The sequence below is a fragment of the Macaca nemestrina genome, chromosome 17, assembly GCF_043159975.1.
Source record: "Macaca nemestrina isolate mMacNem1 chromosome 17, mMacNem.hap1, whole genome shotgun sequence".
Taxonomy (NCBI): Eukaryota; Metazoa; Chordata; class Mammalia; order Primates; family Cercopithecidae; genus Macaca; species Macaca nemestrina.
Genome location: NC_092141.1, coordinates 5,569,136 through 5,592,074, shown reverse-complemented (window position 1 = coordinate 5,592,074; position 22,939 = coordinate 5,569,136). Strand labels below are relative to the sequence as shown.

General features: G+C 42.7%; 2 protein-coding genes across 3 annotated transcripts in view; one reads left to right on the top strand and one right to left on the bottom strand.

The window, feature by feature from the left end:
* Positions 1 to 19,103, top strand: part of LOC105472620 (nucleoporin 88) — a 34,267-nt gene extending 15,164 nt beyond the window's left edge. Inside the window, exons 6-17 of the mRNA XM_011726048.2 lie at positions 1,137 to 1,323; positions 2,120 to 2,267; positions 7,332 to 7,430; positions 10,249 to 10,339; positions 13,501 to 13,602; positions 16,248 to 16,406; positions 17,308 to 17,433; positions 17,542 to 17,607; positions 17,746 to 17,826; positions 18,102 to 18,228; positions 18,377 to 18,495; positions 18,934 to 19,103. Coding sequence (XP_011724350.1) covers positions 1,137 to 1,323; positions 2,120 to 2,267; positions 7,332 to 7,430; positions 10,249 to 10,339; positions 13,501 to 13,602; positions 16,248 to 16,406; positions 17,308 to 17,433; positions 17,542 to 17,607; positions 17,746 to 17,826; positions 18,102 to 18,228; positions 18,377 to 18,495; positions 18,934 to 18,997 — 1,369 coding nt within the window. The 3' untranslated portion in view covers positions 18,998 to 19,103. The remainder of the gene's footprint in view (positions 1 to 1,136; positions 1,324 to 2,119; positions 2,268 to 7,331; positions 7,431 to 10,248; positions 10,340 to 13,500; positions 13,603 to 16,247; positions 16,407 to 17,307; positions 17,434 to 17,541; positions 17,608 to 17,745; positions 17,827 to 18,101; positions 18,229 to 18,376; positions 18,496 to 18,933) is intronic.
* A 290-nt stretch (positions 19,104 to 19,393) lies between these two features.
* LOC105472584 (rabaptin, RAB GTPase binding effector protein 1) overlaps positions 19,394 to 22,939 on the bottom strand; it is a 107,484-nt gene continuing 103,938 nt past the window's right edge. For both annotated transcript variants that reach the window (XM_011725964.3, XM_011725972.3), the window contains one exon: positions 19,394 to 22,110. In XM_011725964.3, coding sequence (XP_011724266.1) covers positions 22,009 to 22,110 — 102 coding nt within the window. In that variant the 3' untranslated portion in view covers positions 19,394 to 22,008. The remainder of the gene's footprint in view (positions 22,111 to 22,939) is intronic.

The following is a 22,939-nucleotide window of genomic DNA, read 5'->3' as shown; positions in this document are numbered from 1 at the left end:
CTAGCTGTTTTGCCATTGCTTTAGACCTTGTACTTTGCCTCCTATCATACTAAATAAGTTTTCTTCTTCTTAGTTCCTTGTCTTTCATGCTTCCAGGACTTTGCATAAGCTGCTCAACAACCCCCTTCCCAGAAATCATTCTTTCTCTATTTTTCTTATTTGTTTTTGATAGCTTTCTTCATTATCTTTGTATCTTTTTGTCATTCCTTTGTACACCATAAATCCTTCTGTTCTTGCACTTATCACATGGTATACTAATTCTAGTTAAATGTCTGCCTCATCAACTAAACAGTCATTCACTGGGAGAATCATCTGGCACTCAATAATAAGTATTTGTCAAATCAGATTTAGTATAGGGATCCAAAGCCTTGAAGAGAAGCTACATTTCAGAAGAAAGGATTTGGTAGTCTTGGAATATAGTTGGTAGTTAAAACGAGGCATAGTTTAATAAGCTCTCATTTAAGTGTGTGTTTTGAAAAAAGTCAAAGCATACAACAGAATCCTGGAGAACACCAATATTTAAGAGAAAGAAATTAGAAAAGGACATTAGAAAATTGTCTTTAAAGAGGTAGGAAGAGAGAACTACAAGAAAGAATTGTTATAGCTGTTAAGGATATTGAGTAGCAGTAATTGTTAACCAGTGATAAATGCAGCAGAAGGTTAAGTGCCTTTTGGATTTAGCAAATCTTGCAGGTGACCTTTGCCACAGTGGCTTCAGTGGAGTGGTGAAAGCATAAACCATAGCAAATTTCGGGCAAGGGTTTCCAGCCTCTGTACTATTGACATTTTGGTCTGAATTATTGTTTTAGAGGTGCTGTGCTGTAGGGGAGTGTTTAGCAGCCTCTAGCCTCTAACCACTAGATGCCAATACCTCCCCGCACATTGTGACAACCAGTTGTGACAAGCCAAAATGTCTTCAGACATTGCCATTGTCCTCTAGGGCAAAATTGTCTCTGGTTGAGAAACACCAGAGCAGTAGAATCTGAGTGGGAAAGCGAGAAGGTGGAGTATTGGGAATATCCTACATTTATAATGAGGGTATGATAGCTGGAGGAAAACAAAGTCAAAGAATGGTTTTATGGGGTGAGCAAGCTTATTGTCAACATTTCCCAAATATGTTTTTATTCCTTCTTTAGCCCTGGAAATATTGGAAAGCTGTTGGGTCCGTTGCCCATGCATCCTGCGGCTGAAGATAACTATGGTTATGATGCTTGTGCTATCCTCTGCTTACCCTGTGTCCCCAATATCTTAGTGATCGCCACTGAATCAGGAATGCTGTATCACTGTGTCGTGCTAGAAGGGGAAGAAGAAGATGACCAAGCAGTAAGTGCAGGCTGCTGTGGGTGTTTGTATCTTCGATACCTGGAACACTTCCTGACCCAATATGAATGCTTAATATATGAGAAGGAATTTTAACTTATTTATGGAACTTCTGATATTTTGGAAATTAAACAGTTAAAAAAGTAGCTGAGGCACTCTTAGCAATCTAAGTGGAAAGAAGTTAGAAGGTTGCCCAACTTACTTGGTCCACCCGTCTGCGTGTTACTTTCTGATCTCTATATTGCAATCTTCAGGGACAGATACAAAGAGCCTTGGAATCACTGCATCGGCTTTTTTCACAAACGTCTTCTTAAAGGAAGAGAGATGTTATCTCTTCAGAATAACAGTGCAGTGCACTGTTGGGATAGAGGTGGAATTAAGAATTTGAAAGCGCTGTTTGACCCAGCTTCTTTTTTTTTTTTTTCTGAGGCAGAGTTTCGCTCTTGGTGCCCAGGCTGGAGTGCAGTGGCATGATCTCAGCTCACTGCCACCTCTGCTTCCCAGGTTCAAGCAATTCTCTTGCCTCAGCCTCCCGAGTAGCTGGGATTACAGGCACCCACCACCATGCCCGGCTAATTTTTATTTTTAGTAGAGACAGGGTTTCACTATGTTGGCCAGGCTGGTCTCGAACTCCTGACCTCAGATGATCCACCCACCCACCTTGGCCTCCCAAAGTGCTGGGATTACAGGTATTAACAATCGCACCTGGCCCTGACCCAGCTTTTTGCCTGTTTTTAATTGTGTACATTTTCAAATTAACATGCAAGATCAAAATTACAACACTTTTTTTTTTTTACAGTCAGAAAAGTCCTGGGATTCCAGGATTGACCTCATTCCTTCTCTGTATGTGTTTGAATGTGTTGAGTTGGAGCTTGCTTTGAAACTGGCATCTGGAGAGGATGACCCTTTTGATTCTGACTTTTCTTGTCCAATCAAACTTCATAGAGGTAAGCTCTTCAATAAATGTAGTGCTTTCTTCCCATGCTTTTTATAGTAACACTATCATAGACTGTTCCTATGTCATGTGTTTGTTCTGTGGTTCCAGCCTTTAAAAAGTTGACTGGGTTTTTTTTAGCCTTTTAGTCACTATAGTACACATTTTGTCTAAGGCAGACTGAGCAAATTTCCAAGTTTTAAAATAGTGGTCTTTGGTCCAGATCACCCAGATTCCTAATAGTGAATTTTTCCTGGTCCTATCAAAAGTAGAACTACCATATTATTCAGTAGTTCCACTACTGGATATGTCAAAAGGGAAGGAAATAATAGGTTGAAGAGATACCTGCACTGCCATGCCCATTGCAGTGTTATTCACAATAGCTAAGATGTTGAATCAACCTGTGTCCATCAACAGACCAAATGGATTTTTGTTGTTGTTGTTGTTGTTGTTGTTGTTGTTGAGACGGTGTCTGGCTCTATCAGCCAGGCTGGAGTTTAGTGGCGCAATCTCGACTCACTGCAACCTCCACCTCCCAGGTTCAAGCGATTATTTTGGCTCAGCCTCCCAAGTAGCTGGATTACAGGTATCCACCACCATGCCTGGCTAATTTTTGTATTTTTATTTTTATTTTATTTATTCATTTATTTTGAGACGGAGTCTCGCTCTGTTGCCCAGGCTGAAGTGCAGTAGCGCGATCTCGGCTCACTGGAACCTCTGCCTCCTGGGTTCAAGCGATTCTTCTGCCTCAGCCTCCCTAGTAGCTGGGACTACAGGCACGTGCCATCACGCCCTGCTAATTTTTTTATTTTTAGTGGAGACAAGGTCTCATCATATTGGCCAGGCTGGTATCAAACTCCTGACCTCGTGATCCATCCACCTCGACCTCCCAAAGTGCTGGGATTCCAGGCGTGAGCCACCACGCCTGACAATTTTTGTATTTTTAGTAGAGGTGGGGTTTCACCATGTTGGCCAGGCTGGTCTCAAACTCCTGGCCTCAAGCAGTCCACCTGCCTCAGCCTTCCAAAAGTGCTGGGATAACAGATGTGAGCCACCACGCGCCCGGCCCCAAATGGATTTTTAAAATGTGGTGTATATACACAGTGGAATACCATTTGGCTTTTGTGTGTGTGTGTGATAATGATCTCACTGTCACCTAGGCTGGAGTACAGTGGTGTGATCTTGGCTCACTGCAACCTTCACCCCCCAGGCTCGAACAATCCTCCCACCTCAGCCTCTGGAGTAGCTGGGACTACACGCCTAATTTTTGTATTTTTGGTACATATGGGATTTTGCCATGTCATCCAAGCTCAAACTCCTGAGCTCAAGTGATCCTCCCACCTCGGCCTCTCAAAGTGCTGGTCCACAGGTGTGAACCACCATGCCCAGCCCTATTTGGCTTTAAAAAAGAATGAAATCGTGTCATTCACTGCAACATAGGAGGATTTCAATCTTGTAGCAATTTGACCTATTCTCCTTACAGTTCTTGTTAGCCAGTTTGCCTAGTTTTGGCCTCAACTCTATACTAAAGTATAGCCAAAATATTTAAGGGGGTAGAATTCCTTACATAACAAACCAGCAAAGAGCGTACATTGGGTTTGTCTAATTAAGGTATTTTGAGATTTCTGTTGTCTAAGAATTTTATAGATGAGGAAACAGACCAAATGAAGTAAAGTGACAGAAACTAATTGGTTTCCTCATATAGATACATATATCTTTGGGAAATCTTAAGTGTAGATGTAGACATTTTGTTCTTGGGTTTTTGTTTTTGTTTGTTTGTTTGTTTGTTTGTTTTCGAGATGGAGTTTTGCTCCTGTTGCCCAAGCTGGAGTGCAGTGGCACGATCTCGGCTCACTTCAACCTCTGCCCCCCAGGTTCAAGCGATTCTCCCGCCTCAGCCTCCCAAGTAGCTGGGATTACAGGAATGCGCCACCACGCCTGGCTAATTTTTGTATTTTTAGTACAGATGGGGTTTCACCATGGTGGTCAGGCTGGTCTCGAACTCCTTATCTGTCCACCTTGGCCTCCCGCGGTGCTGGGATTTTAGGCATAAGCCACCATGCCCAGCCTTTTCTTGGTTCTTCTAATGAGAGTAACATTTTCATATGTGAAACTAAGAAATTTTTGACTTGTTCATAATTGTGCTGAACAAGGCATATTATAATCACTGAGGCACACCAGATTTCTTAGTGACAAAGTGATAGTGTCTAACAGATTTCCTGTTAACTAAATGTTGGCTTTTTTTAGTAATCAATTTGTTTTACACCCCAGTATTAAGATTTTTCTGTTGATGTTAGCACTACAGGTTTTGAAAAGTCATTTTAACAATGTTAGATTTGATGAGATGATTTGAGCCTTAAGTCTTAAAATACGGGCAAATGAAAAGAAAATTTTCAATACTTTAATTATTCAAACAGATAGATGATTCCCATAGACGAAGGTTTTTTAAACTTTTTATAGCAGAATGCTGTTTTCTAAGATGTTTTATGGAACCTCAATATATAAGACAGAAAAATAATGTATCAGCTTTAGAACATTAATATATGAGGCCGGGCGCGGTGGCTCAAGCCTGTAATCCCAGCACTTTGGGAGGCCGAGACGGGCGGATCACGAGGTCAGGAGATCGAGACCATCCTGGCGAACACCGTGAAACCCCGTCTCTACTAAAAAATACAAAAAACTAGCCGGGCGAGGTGGCGGGCGCCTGTAGTCCCAGCTTCTCGGGAGGCTGAGGCAGGAGAATGGCGTAAACCTGGGAGGCGGAGCTTGCAGTGAGCTGAGATCTGGCCACTGCACTCCAGCCCGGGCTACAGAGCGAGACTCCGTCTCAAAAAAAAAAAAAAAAAAAAAAAAAGAACATTAATATATGATAAAGTCACTAATCACAAAGTGAGACTGTTAAAGGAAAATTTAATCTAGGGATTTTATGGGTTATTGTGCCATTTTATCAGCTTCAATATGTACCTTATCTCTGTATTTTATTTTTACTTTAATAACATTATTATTTTGTCTGTTTGTTTTTTGAGATGGAGTTTCACTCTTGTTGCCCAGGCTGCAGTGCAGTGGCGCAATCTTAGCTCACCGCAACCTCCACCTCCCGGGTTTGAGCAATTCTCCTGCCTCAGCCTCAGCCTCCCGAGTAGCTGGGATTGCAGGTGTGAGCCACCACGCCTGGCTAATTTTGTATTTTTAATAGAGATGGGGTTTCTCCATGTTGGTCAGGCTGGCCTTGAACTCCTGACCTTAGGCGATCCGCCCACCTCAGCCTCCCAAAGGGCTGGGATTACAGGCGTGAGCCACCACACCCGGCCAGTAACATTATTAATATTAATAATAAAAATCATGAGTTACAGAGATAAATATACATAATAATAAGTATTCAATAGCTTATCTTTTAGTCTCAGGATTGTCTCACTGATACTGGGGCTCAAAGGAGGTACAGAAATACTTGTTTCAAAACCAGTTAATTAAAATTGTGTAACAACTACTCATACTTTTTAGTTATAAATGATTGTCAAACAAAAAGAGCATCCCAAACTGAAAATAACCTTTAAAACTATCTGTCAGTCAACATTATGAAGACATACTAAACTTCACTTCTCATTTCACACCTTAGTACACTGATAGAACTGTTCCCTGAGCCGTTGTGTTAAAGTCTTTTGTGATACCTATGCTGTAGGAGTGCATTTGCTTCAACAATTTTATTTAAGTCGATGTATACAAACATAGGTTTTCTACAGAGCTGCCATTTTAACCACCATTTTCTTTTGAAGAACTAAATAAATGCACAGAGAAAAGCACAAACGAGTTACTTGACAGCAAGTATTTATGTTTTGGTGAACCTCTTGTGTTCATATTTAGAAAATAACATTCAGATTGCGTTTTTTTATTTTTTTATTTTTTGAGACGGAGTTTTACTCTGTCGCCCAGGCTGGATTGCAGTGGTGCAATCTCGGCTCACTCATTGCAACTTCTTTTGTTTTTTTTTTTTTTTTGAGACGGAGTCTCGCTCTGTCACCCAGGCTGGAGTGCCGTGGCCGGATCTCTGCTCACTGCAAGCTCCGCCTCCCGGGTTTACGCCATTCTCCTGCCTCAGCCTCCCGAGTAGCTGGGACTACAGGCGCTCGCCACCTCACCCGGCTAGTTTTTTGTATTTTTAGTAGAGACGGGGTTTCACCGTGTTAGCCAGGATGGTCTCGATCTCCTGACCTCGTGATCCGCCCGTCTCGGCCTCCCAAAGTGCTGGGATTACAGGCTTGAGCCACCGTGCCCGGCACTCATTGCAACTTCTGCCTCCTGGGTTCAAGTAATTCTCCTGCCTCAGCCTCCTGAGTAGCTGGAATTACAGGCGGCTGCCACCACACCTGGCTAATTTTTGTATTTTTAGTAGAGACGGGTTTTCACCATGTTGGTCAGGCTGGTCTCGAACTCCTGACTTCATGATCCACCCACCTCAGCCTCCCAAAGTTCTGAGATTACAGACGTGAGCCACTATGCCCAGCCATTTTTTATACTTTTCAGAATACAGGCATACCTCCTCATTTTATTGTGGTTCACAGATAGTGCTTTTTTTTTTTTTATTAAACAAATGAAAGCTGCAGCAGCCCTGCATCAAGCAAGGCTATCAGCACCATTTTCACACAGCATGTGCTCACTGTGTCTCTGCATCAGCATTTTTTAGCAATAAAAAATGGTTAAGGTGTGTACATACTTTTGGACGTGATGCTGTTGCGTACCTACTAGTATAAACATAACCTTCTGCATAGTGTAAACACAACTTTCATATGTACTGGGAGACCAAATGATTTGTGTGACTCACTTTATTTCTATATTCACTTTATTGCAATGGTCTGGAACCAAACCCACAGTATCTCTGAGGTATATCTGTACTTAAATATATTCGAAATTTGAATTCAAATTTTAAAATTTCAAAACCCCTAACAATAGGAAAGCCTTTTATAAAACCTTGCATCAACAAATGCGTTCATAGGCTACTGTGGGGTAGCCAACAAATTTGAGGTAAATTTTTTTAGTTATCCAATGGCTACTTTTGTATCATTAATCATTCCATTTGCAGATCCCAAGTGTCCTTCAAGATATCACTGTACTCATGAAGCTGGTGTACATAGTGTTGGGCTAACTTGGATTCATAAACTTCACAAATTTCTTGGATCAGGTGAGTTTACTAACTCTCTGCACTTTTAATAGATTTCAGAGGAAAAATAGATTTAATAAATTTCAGAAAAGTAGTTTGGAATAGAAAAATGATAGAGAAAATCAGTGAAACCAAAAGGTTCTTTGAAAAGATCAACAACATTTGACAAGCCTTTAGCTAGACTAACTATAATCAGGAATAAAAGCAGGGATATTAATATTGAACTTACAGAAATAAAAGATTATAAGGGAATATTATGAACAAAACGTATGCCATTACATAATCTAGATGGAATGGACAAATTTCAAGAAAGAAAATACCAAAACTGACTCAATCAGGGTCTGGAAGAATTTGCTTTTTAAAAAAAAAAAGGCCGGACGCGGTGGCTCACGCCTGTAATCCCAGCACTTTGGGAGGCCAAGGTGGGCGGATCACAAGGTCAGGAGATCGAGACCATCCTGGCTAACACGGTGTCTAGGTGGGAGTGCAGTGGTGCAGTCATAGGTTGCTGCAGTCTCGAACTCCTGGGCTCAAGCAATGCTCCTGCCTCAGCCCCCAAAGTATCTGGGACTAAAAGAGTAAGCCACCATGCCTGGCTAATTTTTGTGTCTTTTGTAGAGATGGGGTTTCACCATGTTGCCCAGGCTGGTCTCAAACTCATGGGCTCAAATGATCCACCTGCCTCAGCCTCCCAAAGTGCTAGGATTACAGGTGTGATCCACCGCACCCGGCCATCAAAATTTAAAACTTTTTTTCCTTCAAGGATACTATTAGAAAAGGGAAAACAGCCCACAAAATGGGAGAAAATATTTGTGTGATAATGGACTCGTATGGAGAACAATATAAAGAACCCTTAGCATTCAATACAGTTGGGCAAATAGCATATCTATAAAAAGATATACAACATCATTAGTCATTATGGAAATAAGATACCACAAAACCACAATGAGGTATCATGTCATATCTACTAGTATAGCTAAAATGAAAAAGATGGACATTAACACGTGTTGAGGATGTAGAAAAAAATGAGGACCTTTATACAGTGCTTATAGAAATGTAAAATGGTACAGTCACTTTGGAAAACAATCTGGCAGTTCCTCAAATGATTGTTCATTTACCACATACCTGATAGTTCCAGTCCTGAGTATATTTCCAAGAGAAATGAAGACCTGTATCCACACAAATACTGGTACATGAGTGTTCATAGCAGCATTATTCATCATAGCCCAAAAGCCACATACCCAAGTGTCCATAAGCTGATGAATGGATAGATAAAATGTGGTATGTCTATGCAACAGAATATTATTCAACAATAAAAAGGAATGAAGTACTGATACATGCTACAATATGGATAAACTGTGAACAGATGCTAAGTGAAAGAAGCCAGTCACAAATAACTGTATGGCTGTTTATATGAGATGTCCAGAATAGACAGATCTACAGAGACAGAAAGTAGATTAGTTGCCTAGGTCTGGAAAGTTTGGTAGAAACTGAGGAGTGATTGCTAATGGTTATGTGGATTTCTTTTGGGAAAATGAAAATATTCCAAATTGTTATGATAGGTATACAATTTGTTTGTTTTTTGTTTTTTCTTTTGAGAAGGAGTTTCACTCTTTTTGCCCAGGGTGTGGTGCAAGAGTGCACTCTCGGCTCACCACAACCTCCGCCTCCTGGGTTGAAGCGATTCTCCTGCCTCAGCCTCCTGAGTAGCTGGGACTACAGGTGCCCACCATGTCCAGCTAATTTTTTGTGTTTTTGGTAGAGACAGTGTCTCGCCATGTTGGCCAGGCTGGTCTTGAACTCCTGACCTCAGGTGATCCACGCACCTCGGCCTCCCAAAGTGCTGGGGATTACAAGCATGAGCCACTGCACCCAGCCAGGCATACAGTTCTTACACTAGAAACTTACTGAATTGTATACTTTAATGGGTATACTTTAAATGGATGACTTGTATGGTACTGTGAATTACATTTCAAAAAGCTGTTACAGGCCAGGTGTGGTGGCTCATACCTGTAATCCCAACACTTTGGGAGGCTGAGGCAGGTAGATCATCTGAGTTCAAGAGTTCGAGACCAGTCTGGCCAACATGGTGAAACCCTGTCTACTACTTAAACCCGGGCATGGTGGCATCCACCTGTAGTCCCAGCTACTCAGGAGGCTGAGGCAGGAGAATCACTTGAATCCAGAAGGCAGAGGTTGCATTGAGCAGAGATTGGGCCACTGCACTCCAGCCTGGGCAACAGGGGGAGATTCCATTAAAAAAAAGAAAAAAAAAACCTGTTACAGATTGAGTAACCCTACTCTGAAAATTTGAAATCCAAAACTCTTTTTTCCATCCTTGAACCTGAGTGAGCTACAAAAGTTTTTGAGTGCTGTCATGACACTCAACAGAAATGCTCATTGGAGCATTTAGGATTTTAGATTTTCAGGTAAGAGATGTTCAACTACTAAGTATAATGCACATATTCCAAAATAAAAAATATATATATATGAAATCTGAAACACTTCTGATCCCAAGCATTTTGGAAAAAGCATTATTTCCATATTTGTATGGAAATAAAATCAGTGTGGGTAAGGAATAGCCTGGAAGAGAATGATCTCATTCTTCTTAGTGAAACATTTTTGCATTTAGAGACATTACCAAGGAAAATCCTACTTTGCTTCTTGGGGCGGAAATCTAGACCCCCTGGGAAAGCACATGCCTGTGTCAGAAAAGCATAGTATTTGAGAAGCAGTGTTTCCAGACAAGAACTTAATTGCATTTAACCCAATATCATGAGCGTTTTAATTTGAGACTTGTCTGAGCGTCATTTCATCTATATAATGTCTTCTGTGGTAGGTGAAGAAGATAAGGATAGTTTACAGGAACTCTCTACAGAACAGAAATGCTTTGTTGAACACATCCTTTGTACGAAGCCATTGCCCTGCAGGTAAGGATTCTCCCTCCCTTGTGTATCAGAAAACAGTTGTTCATTTCAGCAGTTCAGATACGTGCGTATCCATTACACTCACGTCCGCAGTATTCACTGCTGAATCATTTGAAAGTTGCAGACATGATACTTCTCCCCTAAGAGTGTCCTGCTCATCAGAAGCTTTCTCCTGCTCCAGGGCCACTCCACATACTGTTTCCTGACTGGAAGGTCCTTCCCCAGCCCCAGCCCCAGCTTGCTGTCATGTCTTGGCTAACTCGTACCCTTCTTTCTCATCTGAATGTCACTTCTTCACAGAGAACACCCTTGACTGCCCAGTCTAACTTAGGGCCCTCCTGTTCTCTTATCCCTTGTAGCACATATTATACTATTTATATTTGCATTTTTTTAATGCTTGTCACCACTACTGGGATGTATATGTTTCATGAGAGCAGAGTCTGCCCGCCCTTCACTGCATTGCTGTGTTTATTTGATGAGGTTGCCTGTGTCTCCTCTTTGAAACACACTCTTCTTGGCATCCTTGACGTCTGTCCCTCCAGGTTCTCCTTCAGTCCCTCCAGCAGTTCTTTTCTCAAGTTTCCTTCTTAGGCTGGTTCCTCTGCCTCGACTTACTGCTTACAAGTGATGCTCACAACTCTTTCCTCGGGTCTTCTCTATTCTTTCTAGGTCCTTTCCTGAGTACCTTTTGCCATAATCATGGCTTCAGTGCTGACAGTTTCCACATCCATATCGCCCCAGCCCAGACCACTCTGAACTCCAGATTCACATATCCAGATGCCTACTGGGCTCCTCCACTCAGATACCCTATAGGAACATAAAACTCCACATGTCCCCTTAACTCATCTTCTGTCTCCCCAGAAGTCTCTCTCCTACGTCCCATTTTTCTGAAGGGTGCCATATCAGCCCAGTTATCCCCAGTAGAAACCTGGAAGGTATTCTAGATACCTCCCTTTATTCTGTTCATCAATTACTGGATGTCTTCTAAGCATTCAGACATCGAGTATACACAAACATGAGACAAATAGCATACACTAAGAAATAGACATAGTCTAGGTTTGGCAATACAGAGCACCACAGGAAAAACGCTTGGTGGGGCACAAGAAGGATAGCAAACTGTACCAGCTTGAAAAGTGAACAGTGAGGCCAGGCACGGTGGCTTGCGCCTATAATCCCAGCACTTTGGGAGGCCGAAGCAGGTGGATCACAAGGTCAGGAGTTCAAGATGGCCAAGATGGTGAAACCCAGTCTCTACTAAAACCTACACAAATTAGCTGGGCACGGTGGCAGGTGCCTGCAATCGCAGCTACTCTGGAGGCTGAGGCAGGAGAATTGCTTGAACCTGGGCAGCAGAGGTTGCAGTGAGCCGAGATCACACCACTGCATTCCAGTCTGGGTGACAGAATGAGACTCCATCTCAAAAAAAAAAAAAAAGTGAACAGGGAAAATAATAAAATCCCATGTAGGCTGGGCGTGGTAGTTTACACCTATAATCCCAGCACTTTGGTGGGGTGAGACAGGAGGATCACTTGAGGCCAGGAGTTTGAGACCAGCCTGGGCAACATAGCGAGACCCTTTCTTTGCAAAAAATTTTAAAATTAGCCAGGTGAGGCCAGGCGCGGTGGCTCAAGCCTGTAATCCCAGCACTTTGGGAGGCCGAGGCAGGCAAATCACTAGGTCAGGAGTTCGAGACCAGCCTGGTCAACATGTTGAAACCCCGTCTCTACTAAAAATACAAACAAAAAAAATTAGCTGGGTGTAGTGACGGGCGCCTGTAATCCCAGCTACTCAGGAGGCTGAGGCAGGAGAATCACTTGAACCTGGGAGGTGGAGGTTGCAGTGAGCCAAGATTGCACCACTGCACTCCAACCTGGGCAACAGAGTGAGACTACATCTCAAACAAACAAACAAATTAGCCAGTGTGGTAGCATGTACCTGTGGTCCCAGCTACTCAGGAGGCTGAGGTGGAAGGATCGTTTGAGCCCATGAGGTCAAGGCTGCAGTGAGTTGTGATCGCACCACTGCTCTCCAGCCTTGGGCAACAGAGTGAGACCCTGTCTCCAAAAAACCCCAAAATCCTATTTATATCAATTTCAGAAACAGGTAAAATTAAACATTCCTGCCTAGGAATGAATACATAGGAAAACTGTAAAGCAAAGACGCGGTATTATGAATGTCAGAGTAGTAGCTACTTCTCTGGGGAGTGAAAGGCTATGACCAGGGAAAGTCACATGGGAGCCCTGAAGCCCCTGCAGTGTCCTGATTCTTGACCTGGATACTGATTACATAGTATATAGCCCAGTAATGTGTAGATTTCACACTGATAATAAAAAGTAAAAGTTTACAACCTTCTAGATGCCAAAAAAGTAAATGGGAGCTATGGAAGGGGAACTAGTGTGTCGACTGCTGGTTCTAAAGGGATGGAGAGAAAGAATCAGTTAAGGGGAACTGGACATTATATTGAAATGGGAGTATTTGAAATGGAAGAGACATGAGTTTGCAAGCTGAGGGGAAGTAGATAATAGGGAGATTCTGAAACGACACAGTTAATGGTACAATTTTCAGAAGGTGTGAGCGGAGGCGACATCCGCATTCAGGAGCAGTTGCGTGTTGTAGGCATGCAGGTGGGATGGGCGTGGGAGCCGCTAGGAGAGCATGTTGGCAGATTGACAGTTCCCATCTGAGGTCTCAGTTTCCAGTGTCTTCACTGAAGTGGGAAGGAAGATTGAGAGAGAGATGCAGGCTGTGCATGCTAAATGATTTCCTGTGACATTGACGTCAGGCCTCATTGAGACAGACTCGGCAGCTCTGTTCATTCAACAGTTTGTAAGCACTTAATTTGTTAGAAGTGGGCTAGATAGCTGGGGCTTCTGTGCAAGTTGGAGAGACAGACAGATCTTCAGTGTAACGTGTAACTTTTGAGATTACAGTCAGCACCACTCTACAGTTAGGGATTCCTGAGTGACTTAGTGACATGGGCTCTAGACTTTAGTGTAGGGCTGTATGAAAGGTTTCCAGGCCACCACTTTTGAGGTTATGGTACTGACAGGATGTCCCAGGCAACTGTCAGCCCAGGCCTGAGAAGGCCATGACCTGTCATGTCTTTGTTCTTGGTTCCATTGCATTTGCTGCTTTGTAACTTAACTATGACTGTGTTTTTCCAGGCATCCGGCTCCAATTCGAGGATTTTGGATTGTCCCTGACATTCTGGGCCCCACGATGCTCTGCGTCACCAGTACCTATGAATGCCTCGTCAGGCCTTTACTGTACGTCCATTTTCTATTCTCCGCACAGCTCTCACTAATTCTGCAGTTGAGAAAATGCACTCAGTAACCAACTTGAAGCTATACAAAAGTGTGGTTTACAAGCCTGTAATCCCAGTACTTTGGGAGGCCGAGGCGGGCGGATCACGAGGTCAGGAGATCGAGACCATCCTGGCTAACACGGTGAAACCCCGTCTCTACTAAAAAATACAAAAAGAAATTAGCCGGGCTTGGTGGCGGGCGCCTGTAGTCCCAGCTACTCCGGAGGCTGAGGCAGGAGAATGGCGTGAACCCAGGAGGCGGAGCTTGCAGTGAGCCGAGATCGCGCCACTGCGCTCCAGTCTGGGCGACAGAGCGAGACTCCGTCTCAATAAAAAAAAAAAAAACAAAAGTGTGGTTTATGCTTTGGCTTCTGACTTGAGGGTTGGAAGGATAGATATTTCTGTTCCTGCCATCTCTGTAAGGTTTCATTTTAGGCATGGTTTCTGGTATCTCCTGCACCTCGCTGAGAGTCAGGAGCTTTTCTTCAGAGTGTGGGGAAAAAAATACTAAAATTGAATACCAAATTCCATTATCAATATGAGTAATAATTCTCAAGCTGTGACCATGTGCCAAGCTCAGAAGTAAGCCATGTGCCTGTACTGCCTCCTGGAATCATCAGGGCAGCCCTGTAAGGACAGTTCTGTCATTTCCATTTTATAAGAGTAGAAGCAGGGATCAAGAGGTTAGTAAATGCTAAAATCACAGGTAACAAAATAGAGTTGGGATACAGATGCAGATCTCATTGACTCAGAAGTCCATACTCATACTCTTTAATTTCTCCATCTCTGCCAGCCTGAGGGACATTGTAGAATATGTAAACTGGAATAAAGCTGAACTCAGGCTGGGTGCAGTTGTGGTTCACACCTGTAATCCCAATGCTTTGGGAGGCCCTGAGTTCGAGACCAACCTGGGCAAAATAGTGAGACCCCCATCTCTACAAAAAACAAAAAAATTAGCCAGGCATGGTGGTGCACACCTGTAGTCCTAGCTACTCAGGTGAGAGGATTGCTTAAGCCCAGGAGTTTTAGGCTGCAGTGAACCATGATCATGCCACTGCACTCCAGCCTGGGTGAGAGCAAGACCCTGTGTCTTTAAAAAAAAAAAAAAAAAAAAACAGCTGAACTCTTAGTCCTTCTCCTTTAAGGAAGTCAGACAAGTAAGCTATAATCACTGTCTTCCTTTCCCAACAGCCTTGGAAGATCATTCTGAGTTATATAAATGCAGGAATATGAGTACCAAAAACAAAAGTCACTGGAGCTTCAAACACTAGACACCACCCCCACCCCTAAACACCCACAGTACATTTAGTAAAATAAAACCTAGTCACACTGGCTTACTTCAGAATAAATATAAATCCCAAAGAGAAAAAATAAACATTAATTGTCTGGATACTTTTTTTTTTTTTTTTTGAGATGGAGTCTTGCTCTGTTGCCCAAGCTGGAGTACAGTGGCATGATCTCAGCTCACTGCAACCTGTGCCTCGCGGGTTCAAGCGATTCTCCTGCCTCAGCCTCCCTAGTAGCTGGGATTACAGGCGCACACCACACCCAGCTAATTTTTATATTTTTAGTAGAGATGAGGGTTTGCCGTGTTGGCCAGGCTGGTCTTGAACTCCTGACCTCCACCCACCTTGGCCTCTCGAAGTGCTGGAATTACAGGTGTGAGCCACTGCGCCCAGCCAATTATCTGGATACTTTCAGATCATATTTCTGCTAGCTCCCTGAAATACAAGTTGTCTATAAAGTAATGCTATTTGACGAACTTTCACTTTTTTTTTCTTTTTTTTTTTTTTGAGACAGGGTCTCACCCTGTCACCCAGGCTAGAGTGCAGTGATGTGTTCTCAGCTCACTGCAACCTCCGCCTCCTGGGTTCAAGCGATTCTCATGCCTCAGCCACCCAAGTAGCTGAGATTACAGATGTGTGCCACCACGCCCAGCTAATTTTTATATTTTTAGTAGAGACAGGGTTTTACCACGTTGGCCAGGCTGGTCTTGAATGCCTGACCTCAAGTGGTCCACCTGCCTCAGCCTCCCAAAATGCTGGGATTACAGGCATGAGCCACCATGTCCAACCAAACATTCACATTAGAATTGTTGCCTTCAGAGTAAATCAGTTGCCATGCTGCTAAAGTTTGTGAGATCTTTTAAGCTCTTTCTGAAGTTTGAGTATTTGCACTTGAGTGAATAGTTTTTAGAAATCAAATTATATAGAACCAATGTGGTATACACAGCAGTTTCCTGGCTTAATACTGGTTTTGATCAACTCTAAACCTAACAAGTAATTTATGTTTGTGGCTCTGGCTTATAAACTGGCTCTCAAGTCCTTTGCCAAGAATGCATGCTTAGGTGTTTGTGCTGCCTTAATCTTTTAGAAAAGAACCAGAAATGGCAGTCAGAAATGCTTTGACAAATTAGGGGCATTGGAAGAATAAGGGTGTAGTTTCCCAAAGTGACCTTTTCTAGGTGGCAAACATGCATTCTTGCACTTTTACAAAAGTAACACCTTATTTTATATTCTGAAAGTTCTGGATTAATGTGGTTTCTGCTTTCCTGTAATACAGTAAATCGCTCCATGGTAGAATTCAATTTACTTCTCTATTTTGCAGAAGTACAGTCCATCCAGCGTCTCCTCCCCTTCTTTGTACTCGAGAAGATGTTGAAGTGGCAGAGTCTCCCCTCCGTGTTCTGGCTGAAACCCCAGATTCCTTTGAAAAGCATATTAGAAGCATTTTGCAACGTAGTGTTGCCAATCCAGCATTTTTGAAGTATGCAACCTTGGGCATAGCGGTTTTATGAATGGGTTCTCTTCTGTCTTCATAATTACTGTGCATCCTTTCTGTCCTCATCTGTTTCGTACACTTTTTACTGTGATGGATTTGGAAGAAACTGGATATATTTAATCAGCTAGTGAATGGGGAACAGGGGGGAAGTGGCACCTGAGAATGATAAACAGGAAGTGTTTAAAAAGAAGTTAGGCTGGGCCAGGCGCGGTGGTTCACGCCTGTAATCCCAGCACTTTGAGAGGCCAAGATGGGCGGATCACGAGGTTAGGAGATCGAGACCATCCTGGCTAACACAGCAAAACCCCATCTCTACTAAAAATACAAAAAAAATTTAGCTGGGTGTGGTGGCATGCGCCTGTAGTCCCAGCTACTTGGGAGGCTGAGGCAGGAGAATAACTTGAACCTGGGAGGCAGAGGTTGCAGTGAGCCGAGATCACACCACTGCACTCCAGCCTGGGCAACAGAGCAAGACTTTGTCTCAAAAGAAGTTAGGCCGGGCACGGTGGCTCACAGCTGTAATCCCAGCACTTTGGGAGGCCGAGGCAGGCAGATCACCTGAGGTCAGGAGTTGAAGACCAGCGTGGCCAACACGGTGAAACCCCATCTCTACTAAAAATGCAATAATTAGCCAGGTGGGGTGGTGGACACCTGTAATCCCAGCTACTCGGGAAGCTGAGGCAGGAGAATCGCTTGAACCTGGGAGGCAGAGGTTGCTGTGAGCCGAGATAGCACCACTGCACTCCAGCCTGGGTGACAGAGCGAGACTCCATTTCAAAGAAATAAATTAAAAATATAAAAAGTTTACAAAGCACCTGTGACTTGAGTCTATTTTCAGTTGTTTTACTCAGCTAAGGAAAATAAAGGTAGAAACTTTGTTTTTAAGAGCTTCTGAAAAGGACCTAGCCCCTCCTCCTGAAGAATGCCTTCAGCTCCTCAGCAGAGCCACCCAGGTGTTCAGAGAGCAGTACATTCTCAAACAGGACTTGGCCAAGGAGGAGATTCAGCGGAGGTATGATGTCCTGTGCTCACAAACCATCGATCCCTGGCTGGTAGCTGATGCTGTGTTATAGCCTAGACCTGGCTTCTGAGTAAACTCTATTCCTTTTTGTTCTTGAAGGGTCAAATTATTATGTGACCAAAAAAAGAAACAACTAGAAGATCTCAATTATTGTCGAGAGGAGAGGTAAGTGTCAAAAACAAGAAGAAAACAATCGGTCAGTAGGACTGGAACCATATTCTTACCCTAAGATGCTGAGCCACATTAATTGGTTTCAACATCAAGGTGTGGACCTCAAGAGTGTCTTGTTTCTTATATCATTAGGAAAAGTCTGCGGGAAATGGCTGAGCGTTTAGCTGACAAATATGAGGAAGCTAAAGAAAAACAAGAGGATATCATGAACAGGTCAGTGGGCTGTATAACATTTAGTTACCTACTCGGGTACTAACAGTGATATTTAAGAAAATGGGCATTGGCAGGTGCTTACATACCTACAAAATTGAACTGATCCCCCTACCTCTCCTCTGAAGAATATGTTGGGGAAAACATGAGGCTCTCCCCTAACACTTCTTATGGGGCCTACTTCAGAGACGCCAGATTCATGAATTATGAGCTTGTGATTATGTTTCTCCTAATTAGCAGAGACCTTAACTTGAGATGTTTGCTTGCCTTTTCTAAAGGATGAAAAAAGTACTTCACAGTTTTCACTCTGAGCTCCCAGTTCTCTCTGATAGTGAGCGAGACATGAAGAAAGAATTACAGCTGATACCTGATCAACTTCGACATTTGGGCAATGCCATCAAACAGGTAGGAATAGATCCAAACTAGCTAAATTTGGTAATTTTTCTTAAAGCACTTATTCTACAGAAAATTTTACAAAAATGTAAAAAGAACAGATTCAAATAGATAAAATGTGTGGCAAACCACTGCCAAAATATCTATTTTGATACTTAAGGTTACTATGAAAAAGGACTATCAGCAGCGAAAGATGGAGAAGGTGTTGAGTCTTCAAAAACCCACCATTACTCTCAGTGCCTACCAGCGGAAGTGCATTCAGTCCATCCTGAAGGAGGAGTAAGTAAATACTTCCAGTCAGCTATGACTGTGAGATAGTTTTTCCTTTACAGGATGCCCCAGTCAACCTGTCTTAATAGAAACCTGGATCTTGGTATTTGCTTGTCAAGTAATTACTGGGACGAGAGCCACATGATACATAGGGGCTTAAGAAATGACTATGGTGGGAGGATTGAAAGTGATGACCTTCTAGTAACATGATTTTGTTGTGTGGCCAAACGTATTTTACAGTAATTATGTTCAAAAGTATTTCCAGTACTTGCACCATTTGCCACCTTAAATGAACAGTGAACACTATTGCTATCCATCTGAAACCTTCAGCTGTTAATTTTAGCAAAGCAGTTCTTAGATATTTCGACATTACCCGTTTGAATTCTTAAGAATCCATATAAATGGTTTATTATATTTCCAAAAGTGAGTGACTTTACAATTTTACAGGGGTGAACACATAAGGGAAATGGTGAAGCAAATCAATGATATCCGCAATCATGTAAACTTCTGACACCACCAGGAGCTGACTCACACCTGAAGTGAACACCACTGAAGGCTTAAACCCATATTGTAAAACAGGTAGCATTATCTAATTTATAAAAAGGCATTTTGGATGACCTTTGGTGTGGTTGTTCATCTTTTTAAATATTTTGTTTTATAATTATTGAATAGATGTTTTTATGTAAAATTGGGATTGTGCTTTTATAACTCAAGCCTACAGTCGTGTTCGGCAAGGGGTCAGGGCGGTTTCCCTCTGCACACGGCCAGAACCTCCCTGAGCCCGCTGAGCGCTCTCCGTATCTGAGCAAGGCATTCCTGCGAGCTGTGTTTTAAAGTAGCAGCACCAGAAACATGACTCTGAGAGGGACAGAACCTAGGATTCAAAGGAAAAGACCACACAGTGTACTCGGCAGCAGCTTTTTTAATGTGAACACTTTCTTCTTAAGGACACACCTTCAGTACAGGTAACAAATGGTTACACCTGAAATCTGCTGAGAGCAGAGCTCAAGATCCACAACTGCAAAGGCCACTGCTGGCTCACTTCCTCACAGGCTGTATTACCTTCCAGAGCTGAGTGAGGCTGTGCTCTACCTCCTAACACTTGTTACTGAGTGGACATGAGGTGCAGGTTTAGCACCTTAAAGGGAGAGAAAAAGAAATAGGTTAGTATGCAGAATGTGATTTTGTCCTCACTTCGCCTTAACTCATCTTTTTATACTTGCCAATGTGAGTTCTGAAAGGTAGTACTATACCCGCTTAGAAATGGCTGAGTGACTGCCAATTAAAAGCCACATGATAAGGTAGGTTACAGGTAAGAGGTAAATCAGGTTAGACATGCATGAGAACATGTGTGCACAGACTGAATATAAGCACAGGAACACTCAAGAAACCCGACTGATCTTTTCTTTCACCTTCTAAATCAGTTCCCATTTACGCTGAAAACCCAGTGGAAAGAATTGTTTCCTACCTGGACAGTGACACAGTAGTTTGTTGCATACCAGAAGCACATTGTTAAACAAAACTTAGAGTCTCAGTTTGGGTTTTTCTACAGTATTTTCCTCCATAAAGTGAATTCCAGCAGTTTGCATTTGTCACAGTAGAGACCACTAACCATTCCCTAATTGTGATGATTTTATTACCCAGTACTGTCTTCTGGGGAAAAATATCTGTAAGGTGCTCAGTCTCAGCAGAACACTTCACTGCAAGCTCTAGTTCAGTCAGTTCAGAAAGGCTGTGAACTGCCCACCCTGATTTGCAGCACTAATTTTAATAATCTGAAGACAAATTCGCTTGGGGCTTATCCAAGGGACTAGTCTTAAACCTACGTAATTTAAATTGATTGCATTTTATAATTAATAAAATCCCCTGTAACTCAATAGTTATATGTTTCCTTTATCTAAACCATATAGCACTCTTTATAAAGGGACTTCAAACCAATTTAAATAATGTTTCATGCGCGGCAAGCCTTTAGTACTATTTCCATAATTAATATTTATTTTTAAATTCATAATCATGAATGCAAGACTACAATAATAACCCAAGAGATGAGGTATGTAGTACTTATCATTTGTCCTATGGAAGACAGACGTACAGGAGTAAAGATCTTTAGGGCAAGTCCATAGTGACCTCATTTATAACAGACAATTCACTTTAAGTTGATGGTGGCTTTATGTGAACAAAACAATCTACCTAGTTCACTAACTCCCAGAAGCCTTCTTTCAGGTACCTTACTGTTATGCAACCAATCTCAAAAATGATTTGAAAACCATTTTACTTTTGAACCTCCTGGATGATGATCCATCCAGTGGATCTTCCTGGGACAGTACTCTCAGCAGGTATTGGTGAACGTGAATCAATCCTTTGTGCTTTCTGTAGCACTTCATAAAGTTATGGCAAAGACCTGTTTCACAGAGGCTTTCTTCACACAGGAAAGGAATCTAATGCTTGTAAAATGGCAAGGCAGATTTCCAGACTGATCAGTATTCTAACTGGCTCTCCATAAGCATTGTCCCTTACATTCCAGGTCTGGACTTAAAAATACAAAATATCTGTCAACCTAGTTACCATTTTTGTATTTGACACATTTGAAACAAGTAGTATGTAAGCCTAATGATCCAAGTTGAAAAATAAGCAGATTTATAAATGTATACTAGAGGTTCTCAGACAAAGCTTGTTTTATTAATGTTTTTCACTGATCCAATACTAGACTAAAACACTTCAAAAGAGTAGATGGTACCAGTTCGGCTTTATCCTGGTACCTGTGGGCCCATGAAGATCATCTAAGTATGCAGAAAAAGTGCTTCCCAAGTTTCTTGTGCTTTTCCTTTAACCTTCAGCTTCCAGTATATATAGCCCTAGCCAAGTTTTCAGATCCTCATCATTAATTCACTTCCTGAATTGGTTTTGTTTGCCACAGTCCTATGGTTCTCAGGTAAGTTTCAGTAGCATTTAAGGTCCTCCAAAGCAAGATAAAATGGTAAAAGGGAAACAAAAATGTACTGAGTGAGGGAAATACAGTCAGTAGCCAATGGCCTGCTCCAAACCTTCATATTTTAATATAAAATATTCATACAGCATACTACACTTCTGTCTGCTAACTGAATACTGTTACTGATGAGCTCTAGACAACAGATAAAGCAAATTCCCTTCCAATATCTATGAACAGAAAATTCCAAACACTACTGGGATGTCGCTTTAGGGTAGGCAAATGTGTTCCAAAAATCTATATTGGAGAAAGCAGGCAAGGAAACAGCACTTTTTCCATCACCGAATCTGATCCCACGCCTGTTGGAATCAAGCCTGGCGTTATCAGTGTTCGCATTTGAAGGTCTCTGGGCTGCAGATCAGCCCGTTTGCTGTTTCCTGTGCCGCACAGTCTTCTCCCTCTAGAAGTAAGCATTTCTCCAGTCTTCCTTTTGTTGTGACTTCTCTTTCTTCAGTTAAGAGTTAAATAATAATTAATGTTGCTCTAAAGATGAGTTAAAAACCCAAAGTGCAGGCTAGAATCCTGCCATCAGGGTGTCATGTCTCAGGAAGCTGGTTAATGTCTGTCAGTTTAGTATCATTCAGAATTGCCCGGATTCTCTCCAAGGAGTCTGCTTGCCGGATCCGCTCTAACTGCACCTGGAGAAACAATGGTGAGGTAAGTACAGGTGGCTCCTGCCTAGATTTTCTGAACTGTGACTGGTTTAGCTGAGATGCAGCAGATTAACTCACCAGAGTAGCAGTCACTTCAAAGGGAGACAACAAGAACAATTAAAATTTTTAAAATAATTCCCCAAAGCTATTGCGAAACAGACTGGGTTTTTTTTTTTTTTTTTTTTTTTTTGAGACAGTTTCGCTCGTCACCCAGGCCAGAGTGCAATGGTGTGATCTCGGCTCACTACAACCTCCACCTCCTGGGTTCAAGTGATTCTCGTGTCTCAGCCTCCCAAGTAGCTGGGATTACAGGCACCTGCCACCACACCCAGCTTTTTTTTTTCTTTTCCTCCAGACAGAGTCTTGCTCTGTCGCCCCAGCTGGACTGCAGTGGCGCCATCTCAGCTCACTGCAACCTCCACCTCCCGAGTTCAAGCAATTCTCCTGTCTCAGCCTCCCGAGTAGCTGGGATTACAAGCACCCACTACCATGCGCGGCTAATTTTTGTATTTTTAGTAGAGATGAGGTTTCACCATATTGGTCAGTCTGATCTCGAACTCCTGACCTCAGGTGATCCACCCACCTCAGCCTCCCAAAGTGCTGGGATTACAGGCGTGAGCCACCATGCCTGGCCCAGACTAGGATTTTAAAGTGTAATGTGTTGGGATTATGGAGACAAATGAAACCTGACTCCGGACCCTGAAGAATCCACAGTTCCAGGCTGGGTGCGGCAGCTCACACCTGTGATCCCAGCACTTTGGAAGGCTGAGGCGGGTGGATCACCTGAGGTCAGGAGTTTGAGACCAGCCTGACC